The sequence below is a fragment of the Scomber scombrus genome, chromosome 1 (assembly GCF_963691925.1).
Source record: "Scomber scombrus chromosome 1, fScoSco1.1, whole genome shotgun sequence".
Lineage (NCBI taxonomy): Eukaryota > Metazoa > Chordata > Actinopteri > Scombriformes > Scombridae > Scomber > Scomber scombrus.
The window spans coordinates 36,333,991-36,344,475 of NC_084970.1; the positions used below are offsets into that span (position 1 = coordinate 36,333,991).

At 38.0% G+C, this 10,485-nt stretch overlaps 1 protein-coding gene across 1 annotated transcript; it reads left to right on the forward strand.

Moving 5' to 3' along the window:
• The first annotated feature begins 470 nt into the window (after positions 1-470).
• LOC133997568 (up-regulator of cell proliferation-like) lies at positions 471-9,859 on the forward strand. The gene is made up of 2 exons (XM_062437255.1): positions 471-498; positions 5,172-9,859. Exons 1-2 carry the CDS (start codon positions 471-473, stop codon positions 9,845-9,847), a joined length of 4,704 nt encoding a protein of 1,567 aa, XP_062293239.1. The 3' UTR covers positions 9,848-9,859.
• Positions 9,860-10,485: the final 626 nt, after the last annotated feature.

Genomic DNA, 10,485 nt, shown 5'->3' on the forward strand with positions numbered 1-10,485 from the left:
TACTGCAATGGACAAAGGTGGAAAAGAGTCTACAGGTACACTCTCACTCACACTACATACATTTATGGATGTAGAAACGGTGTAACAAAGAGACATTTATGGATGTCTGAGTTAGAAAGCAGAGCTCATAGCTGCAGTTCCACAATGAGATTTCTATGAGATCAGAAGAAAAGAAACTAATGTGAACACTATACAAATATACTTATTCATGCCAAAGCTCAAGTTCCATGTTAGCTTCAATTTTCAAGTAGTGGATTAGCTCACTAGCCTCGCTTTGTGGTACAGTCCCTTAACATGACTCAATACACTGTTAAGTATGGCTGTAATCAAATCAGATGACATGTTCTTCAAAACTCAACCTTTATTTAAAATGACAGTGGTTCTATCAAACAAAAGAGACAATATATATAATTGTGTCTCTAGGTACTGAAGAGCAGGGGAATGAAGAGAAAGGCCTGACCTCTACTGCAATGGACAAAGATGGAAGAGAGTCTACAGGTGAATTCTCAATCACATTACCTACATTCATAGGTGTAGATTCACTTTTACAAAGAGACATTTATGGATGTCTGAGTTAAAAAGCAGAGTTCATAGCTGCAGTTCCACAATGAGATTTATATGAGTTCAGCAGAAAAAACCCCTAATGTGAGCCCTATGCCAAAATATTTAGTTATGCCAAAGCTCAAGTCTGATGCGTTTGACACTGTGGATCACAGTATACTGTTGAACAGGTTGGAAACTTGGACAGGACTCAGCGGAACAGTCCTAGAATGGTTCAGGTCCTACTTGGAGGAGCGGAGTTATTTTGTGACCATTGGAAATTATGAATCTGATCGAGTTGCTATGACATGTGGAGTTCCTCAGGGGTCAGTTCTTGGACCCCTTCTGTTCAGTCTATATATGCTGCCTTTGGGTCAAATTCTGCAGAACTCTAATGTAGACTATCACAGTTATGCAGATGACACGCAGATATACCTAGCACTGTCCCCAGATGACTACAGTCCAATACAGTCATTGTGTCACTGTTTAGAGCAAGTAACAAATTGGATGAACCAAAATTTCCTTCAATTAAATCAGGACAAAACTGAGGTAATTGTTTTTAGCAATAAAGAGAAGAGGATTACTATCAGTAAACATCTCGAGTCACTCTCTCTAAAAACTAGCGACCAAGTCCGAAACCTTGGCGTGCTGATAGACTCAGATCTGACCTTCAGCAGTCACATCAAATCAATCACCAAAACAGCTTCTATCAGCTTAAGAACATATCCAGAGTGAAGGGTTTTATGTCTCAAACAGACCAGGAGAAGTTGATTCATGCTTTCATCTCCAGTAGACTCGACTACTGTAATGGTCTTCTGACTGGACTCCCACAAAAAAGCATTAAACAGCTGCAGCTCATTCAGAACGCTGCAGCTCCAGTTTTGACCAGAACAAAGAGATCAGAGCACATTACTCCAGTTCTAAAGTCTTTACACTGGCTCCCAGTCAGCTATAGAATAGATTTTAAAGTTCTGCTACTGGTCTACAAATCACTGAATGGTTTAGGTCCAGAATACATGAATGACATGTTAGTAGAATATAAACCCAGTACAGCTCTGAGATCTACTGACTCAGGTCAGATAGTGGAGCCCAGAGTTCAGACTAAACATGGTGAAGCAGCTTTTACACAACTGGAACAAACTACCGGCAGAACTGAAATCAGCCCCAACTGTGAATATTTTTAAATCCAGGTTAAAAACACTTCTCTTCTCCTGTGCTGATTGCTTTGGTGTGCTCTTTGATCCACTAGCCACTGGCCCTTTATATAGATATATATCTATATGTATATAGGAATATTAGAGATGTCCGATAATTTCGGCCCTCCGGTATTATTTCTACAAACATTGGTTATAAAAACCGATATTTCCCGATATTCAATTTTTAAGTAAATATCGGTTTTTATAACCAATGTTTGTTCTGTAAGCTTCAGCATTTCCGAGCCTGCATGAACGCAGCATGGGACGTTTACTGGCGCGCGCTTGATGACGTATAACAACAACCACACGCTGGACCTGTCGTGGCTAACAAGCTTGCTCGCCCGGTGCATGACGTTATGTCTGTGGTTTGGAACTATTTCCAAGTGTCATACGGATTAATTATTGTATTATTTGCCAAGTTATGGCCAGTTACAGCCAGTCAGTTGTCAGGCTCATTCATTGAAGTAGGACTAAAAGAGGACTATGTTTTTTGTATATATATATATATATATATATATGTATATATATATATATATGCTACTGTTACGATACAGTTAAGATACAGTTAAGGGGCGGCTGTGGCTCAGGAGGTAGAGCGGTCGTCCACCAATTGGAAGATTGGTGGTTCGATTCCCAGCTCCTCCAGTCTACATGTCGATGTGTCCTTGGGCAAGACGCTTAACCCCAAATTGCTCCCGTTGCTGTGCCAACGGTGTATGAATGTGTATGAATGATTAGCTTCCCCTGATGTGCAGGTTGGCACCCTGCGTGGTAGCTCCTGCCATCAGTGTATGAATGTGTGTGAATGGGGTGAATGAAATGTATTGTAAAAAGCGCTTTGAGTGGTCAAAAAGACTAGAAAGGCGCTATATAAGTACAGGCCATTTACCATTTACCATACTTAATTGTTCAATGATGGCTATGGACATTAGGCTGTTTTAATTTAGTTTAAGTTTTATTGTGAACTTGAATATCAACTAATATGAAGAGTTACAAAAGGGTCAGTAGATGATTATTTTGTTCACAGTAAGTTTCCAATTGACTGCTGAAACAATTTATTGTTATATTATATTGCTAATAAATTATTTAATTTAGACAGTAACGCCTTAGTGTGGTAGGGGAGAACGGGGTTGGTTGTCACATTCATCAGATCTCTGTCCCTAGAGGGCGCTGTTAAAACGTTTTGGCACTGAAAGTTTCAGAATTTAGGTGAGATGTTACTTCAGAGGTCATTTCTGAAGTAAACTGCTTGACATTGAGGTGAGAGGACATTTAGTGTTTTTCATGTGAAAATGTAAATATCCAACTCAACTTCCATTTCTCTTCTGGGCTTTTACACAATGAGTTTATAATAAAACATCATTACCATTAAAAAGTATGAAGAGAGAGCGATAGGAAGGGAGGTTTGTTTCTTAGCTACACCAAAACATGTGGTTGTTCGCTTTGCTGGTAGCAAATAATCCCAGTTGGGGATGTTTGTCACATTCTCTTTGGGGTTGGTTGTCACATATTGGTATATATACATATATGGTGTCATATATCTAGTTCTGTCTTTCTTTTAAGAGAGCAAAATGAGCAGGAACTTTGTCAGGAAGACAAACAAGGGTCAGACTCCTCCAGATGTGAAGCTCAGAGCAGTCAGAGAGGTGAAAATTAACAATATTGTCATATAAGGATGAAAAGGGCACTTATAGGAATGATTTTTCCTGTTTATGTTCTCTTGGTGCAGGAGATGTGTTAGGTTGTTGTATTTCAATTAAACTAAACATTTTAAATATTTTTTTAAGACTGTATACATTTTTTATTTTTCCCCATTAAAATAACACAGAGACAACCAACCCCAGAGTGAGTGACAACCATCCCCATCGTGGGGTTGGTTGTCACAAGTGCACAAGACATATTTGACGGTTCATATCTTTTGAACAGAATCAGCTGAAGGAGAGTAAGACCTCTCTATTCCTACCTGACTCTTTAGGCTTTAATTACAAATTAAAAGGGAATTTATTCAGTTTATGGTTTATGAGAAATTCAAAGGAAAGTAAAAAGTGTGACAACCAACCACGTTCTCCCTTACATTGCAAACAACTGATGGAGATTATATCACTCATGATTAGTCTAAAAATGGCATAGGCATCTGTGCTAAAAGGATCCCAAAAATTTGAGAATCGAATTGAATCGAATCGTGACCTTAAAATAAATCGAATCGATGATTTGGAGAATCGTGACACCCCTAAAATATATATATATATATATATATCACGCAAGTGAGTGCGTGTGTGAGCGAGGAAGAGAGAGAGATTAGATGAAGCAGAGAGAGGGAGAACGAGAGAGAGACGGACTGTATTTTGCTCTTATGACATTCTTCTGTCTAGTTCTTAACTGCTATCATACTTGACAGCAGATTTGTTGAGCATGCATTATTTCATTGTTCTGGATTGTTTCAATAATAATAAACATACATTTGCATAAAGCAAGTATATATGTCCACTCCCATGTTAATAGAAGTATTAAAAAATTGAAAAATATCCCTTTAAAGTACATGACTTTGCTCATAGTATTATACAAGCTAGAACTGCCACTTTTTACACCTGCTGGAGAATGTTTCCATGGACATTGTTGGGTTCACTATACCCATATTCTCAATATAACTGATTACGAGTATTTATTCACTGCACTCCTCTAGAAACCAACAGAAAGCCTTTTTTAAGGTGGATGAAGTGCTTTCCATTTCTATATCAAGTATAAAAAGAAGCAAGAGGAAGTCCCAGAGACTCCTACAGAAAGAAAAAAAAACTTTTTTTTTTTTTTTGATGCAAAACATTTGCATAAAACCGTGAGGAGCATACTTTGAACAAAGCCCAGTTACAAATCAGAAAACACAACTGCATTTCATAACAAATATTACTATTAAAAAAATGATTCAGAAAAAAAGATATTTTATCAAACTCACAACCTTGGGCCTAATCTGTATCAAATCAATTCCTTCATGAATACAACACTGACAACACTTTAAAAATATTTTTCTATCTCATCTGTTGTGGTATCTAAAAATAGCATGTGAAACATTAATAAATAAATTGCCAGAATTAAATCTAGCCATGCAAATAGTTGAGCTCTGTCATCTGATGTTTTAAGATATCCGTCTCTTACATCTCTGCTTCCACCTCAGTGCAATGACAGTGAAAGGAATTTACTTTATGGTGTTCATAACAAAGACAGTTTTAATTATTAAAAATAAACATGTTGAAATTAAGAGTATGAATATGCCTTAATTTATCTATGATTTATTTACTTATCGCCTTATTTTGTCGATGTATACATACAGTTTGGTGTCAACAGTACACAAATAATAAGTAATATTATGTTAGATATAAAGTCCTAAAAGGTTATTCATTTTTCTGAAACTCTTACAAGTTTTTTTTTTCTTTTCCCCAGTCCCTTTCAACTTTCTCTCCAAACTTGGAATGCAGACATTTTATCCCAACAAGCTCACTCTTCGCTCTCTTTTGGAAATCAACAAAAACAGTATTTATGATGAAACTGTTGAATCATTGGAGAAAATACCATGGTGCTTTCTTAGGAAACTCTTTCAAATCAACGCAGAATGCAGAAACTGTACACAAGTATCAAATAATGATGATGATGATGATGATGATGATGATGATGATGAAAACAGTGATCTGTTTGACTTTGACCTGCTCACTGCAGATGACTCTGCAGACAACACTGTTAACCCTCTGGACCTCATAGTTGCACTCTTTCTTTGTGCTGACAGCTTCTTGCAACAGGAAATGGCCCTCAAGATGTCAATGTGTCAGTTTTCTGTCCCACTGCTGTTGCCTCATGGCAATAACAGTCAGTCTACTCTGATGCTGTGGGCTCTGAGAGACATCGTCAAAGAGTGGCGTCCACATCATTTATCTGACTCTAGAGGATTTGTTGAAGATAGCATTGTTCAAGCAGATATACCATTCTTTACCTTTGTCAGGCTGAAAAACTGTAGTCTCTCCAAGTCACAGGTTCTGAATCATGTTCTCAGTCGTGGCCAACAGAATCACAACATGTTCATACACAGAGATATGAAAGGAGGAGCACTTACAAGAAGAATTTCCAATGGTTTGGTGGAGGTTTGCTGGTTCCTTCCCTGTGGCAGAGAAAATCTTGACATATTTCCAGAACCAGTTGCCTTTGCCAATTTAAGAGGAGACATTTGTGTGTCATTGGCACAATTCAATTTTCTTTTTCAAGAGTCAACTGCTACCTTTGTGTTACTGGACAAAGTTGAAGAAAATGAACACAAGATTCTGACTTCTCTTCAAGATGTGAAATCCAAACTCTTCTTGGTTGTTAATCGCAAGGACAACTCTAGAGAGGACATGATGTCTGTTAAGAAAACACAGAAAGAGTTACAGCTACCAAACAGCAGTGTGAAAATCAAAGACTCAAGAGTAAATGTTTCAGCGCTTACAGAGAAACTTTGTGCCGCCATCAAGACCTCACTGCCAGATGTATCAGCCACAATGAACATTGTCAATATGGTTGGAAAAGCCGTTGAGCTTGGTCTATTGGTGGATGAAAACAAAAGTGGTGAACAAAAGAAAGCAGTTGAGGAGATCATGGTTGACATTGAGAAGCAGAGTATACCAGACTACAAGAAACAACAACTTCCTCTGCAGGGAGAAAACTGGAAAAGATTATCACAGTTAGAGAAGGAGGAGTGTAGATTGAAATCTGGTGACTCAGACCCTGAAGGGAGTAAATGCCAGCTACATGAAGAAAAAAATAAAATTAGTGAGAAGCAACAAAAACAAAAACTATCCAAAGGAATGGAGAGTTTTATTAAAACCTTATCCACAAGTGACAAAGAGGAAAGAGATGTTTTTCTTAAGTGGATGAAACTTAAGCTTGATACACATTCACGGAGCAAACTGTCTGATCTGCGCAACAAATTCAAAGAGCAATGTGAGAAAAAAGACATCAAACTCATTGCAGAGTTAGATCAGGCTTTGCTGGAAAGCTCTTTAGGAGTAGAGCATTACATGAGAGAGATGGGACTCATCTATGAGTTCTCAATTAAAGGCTCAAGAAACACTGTTAATGAAATATCTCGTCTCCCTGGTTTGGCTGCTGAAATGCTGTTGGATGGATTTCCTTTAGAGCTCTTCGATGGAGATGCTTCCAACATCCCAGAGAGATGGGTGACAGATGTGCTGATGGAGCTTCACAAGAAGGTTGGAGAGCAGAGCAGACTGTTAGTACTGACTGTGCTGGGTGTTCAAAATACAGGGAAGTCAACACTCCTCAACACCATGTTTGGTGTTCAGTTTCCTGTCAGCAGCGGCAGATGCACAAGAGGAGCTTATATGCTCTTCCTCAGAGTTGGAGAAGATATGAAACATGAAATTAATTATGACTTTATAGTTCTCATTGACACAGAGGGTCTAAAGTGTGCTGATCTGGCAAAACTAGAGGAAAGTTATGAGCATGACAACCAGCTGGCAACCTTTGTGATTGGTTTAAGTGATGTCACCATTATTAACGTTGCAATGGAGAACTCAACAGAAATTAAAGACATCCTGCAAATTGCAGCTCACGCCTTCCTGAGAATGAAGGAAATTGGTAAAAAGCCAGTTTGTCATTTTGTGCATCAAAATGTTTCTGGAGTTTCAGCTCATGCAAAGACAATAACAGAAAGAAAACATCTTCTGGACCAGCTCAATGAAATAATACAAATTGCTGCTGATATGGAAAAGAAGCCTTCTATTAAAGCATTCACAGATGTGCTGGACTATGACATGGACAAAAACAACTGGAACATCCCAGGACTCTGGCATGGAATCCCTCCGATGGCACCAGTGAGCACAGGTTATAGTGAAGCTGTAGCAGATTTAAAGAGAAACCTTCTGGTGGAAACAAACAGAAGCAATGAAGTCTCAAAGATCCCAGAGTTTCTAGAATGGATGAGAAGTCTCTGGAAAGCTGTGAAGTATGAGAACTTCATCTTTAGCTTCAGAAACACTCTTGCGGCACGTGCCTACGACAACCTTTGCAAAGAGTTCAGTCAATGGGAATGGCAGTTCAGAAAAGAAATCCTCTCCTGGCAACAAGAAGCAGAGTTGGAAATCTTAAATTCTGACATTGGATCTGATATTCAAAATTGGAGCACATTGGTTGAACCAAAAAAATCAGAGGTGTCAGTAAAAATAGCAGAAGAAGAAAGAAAAATGAAGCAGAAACTCACAAACTACTACAAAAAGAAAGACCAGAATGTAAATCTGATAGAAAAATACAAAACTGACTTCATCAACAGCATCAGTTGTCTTGCAAAGGAAATTATTTATTCTGTGAACAATAAACTGGATTGTAACCTCGAGCTTAAAAAAAGTTCAAAAAAGGCTGAATACATTCAGAGCGAATACAGAGAAGGGATTGAAGACGAGGTCATGAAGCTTTTGAGTGCCTGTAAAGGCTCCACACTGTCTGATGAACAGCTGAAAGACCAGTTTGAAAAGATGTGGACTGAAGCCACTAAAAATGTGCCTCGTCTAAAAGAGCGAGATATTGCAGCAAGTGTCCTGGAGCAATTCAGAAAACATTTCTCAAACCAGAATGTTATTGAGAACTTACAACACATTACAGATCTAAAGGAAACTGGAAAATGTCCATTTAAAACCAAACGTGATCATACGGACCATTTATTTAAGAAGCTTTTGGGACGAGGAAATCTTCAAAATTTTGCTGACACAGTCATTGAGTCTTGCACACGGTTTGTGCTCGATAAAGCAAAGTCAAACACAGATTACCATGACTCTTTTACAAGAGATCTTCTTGAAAAAATGGATGAATACCTTCAACAGAACTACAAACATCACAAAACAAATGCAAAGTTTGAGTTTGACCTGAAACTTCACATTTGTGGCATTGCCTCAAGGGAATTCCTCAAAATGCACAGAAAATACTTGTCTGATAGAGATCCTAAAATTCAGCTGGAGAAAAAGAAGTCTCAATACCTGATAGATTTTCTTGACTTGTACAAAGATAGAGATGATTGTCAACGCAAAGCAAAGGAATTCGTCAGATGTTGCATCAAACCTGCTGTGGAAGAGTACATCAATAAATCTTTGGGAATAGACATTGTGGATGAAATAGTGACAAGTTCTCATTCAGCAGAGTACAGCTCCCACTCCTTTTTCCAGTGCAACCTTCAGGAAGAGTTACTGCAAAAGGATGACTTCAAGAGTTTTGTCAACTACATTCGTAAGTATGAAATATATGTTAAGGATTGGATATTTCAACAAATCCAACAACAAATGCTGAAGGACGAAACTTTGTGCAAACTGAAGAACAAGAACCTTCAAGTCATAGTTGATAAAATCACAGCAGCATTAGAGCAGGCCACAAAAGCACCAGATGATGTTCAACTGCTAGACAACAATGAAAGCATCACAGAGCTCATCAGCAACATGAGGAAGTATTTGATTAAAGACATCTTAATCTCAGAGGAAGATGAAAAAACCACCTTGTTTAAAATCCAAAGCACATGTCATCCATTTATCAACAGCCTCAAAATGTCAATAAAAGACTTGAACAAACAGCTTCAGGAGCAATTCTCAAAGTCTGAAAACATCACTGAGACTCTGATCAAACTTCCAATCAAACCACTGGATGAGCTTTTCAAACGAGTGTTTGGTTGTGGAAAGCAATGTCCATTCTGTAAAGTTCCCTGTGAGGCTGGAGGAAAAGGACACGATAAGCATCATGCAACTGTGCATCGACCACAAGGTCTTGGTGGATACAGGTATGAAAGCACAGAGAAGCTGGCTCCAACACTGTGTACAACTGATGTGCAAGGTGAAGGTAGATTCAATAACACAGATACTAAATTAGAGTATCATCCTTACAAAGAGTATTACACTTACTATCCAGACTGGCTCATTCCTCCAGATCCCAGCATAGAGGCATCTGACTACTGGAAGTATGTACTGGTACAATACAATGACAGATTTGCTGAAGAATACAAGGCCAAACCAGCTGATGTTCCAGAGGCCTGGAGGAGAATCACAAAGGAACAAGCACTGAAGGGGTTAAAAGATGCCTTCAATATAAGATGAACAAGATAAAAATGTCTTGTTTTTGTTTGAAACTATTCAAGAATTTTCAAACAAAACTGAAAAAAATGATATTTTAGCAGATCAGATCAGTCAAATTCAATCATTTGAGTTTAAGATCAGATCAACACTGTTTAAAAATATCAACTTGGCTGAAACATTAACATTACCTAAAACATTTTTTTGTTTTCAAGTTTTATTTTTTATGTATGTTGTTTCTTTTAAATGTAAGTGACTTTGTGGTTCAAACTCACAAATGATGAGATGAACATGATGAATGAAAATTGATGACTTGAACAAGTTGCTGAGAAGTTAGAGAGTTATGGAGAGTTGTTGTACATACTATTTATTTATAAAAAAAACGTCACGTAATGTGCTTTGTACAGTGATATAAACATAACATATATAAATATAATCAAATAAAAATCACATTACCATTCCCGCTGAAACACAGTTCAGTCAGCTGTTCAGTCAGCTGTTCTGTCTCTCTGCATCCCGAGCGCCCCCTGCAGGTTTGGAGCAGTGACCGGCTATGAAGCGTTTTGCTTTTGAAGAAGGTTTCTTGGTTTGAATCGTTTAGTGCTCTGCATCGTTTCTCTATTTGCAGCGCGTTTGATGATGCTGCATTTGTCTTTGTTTTT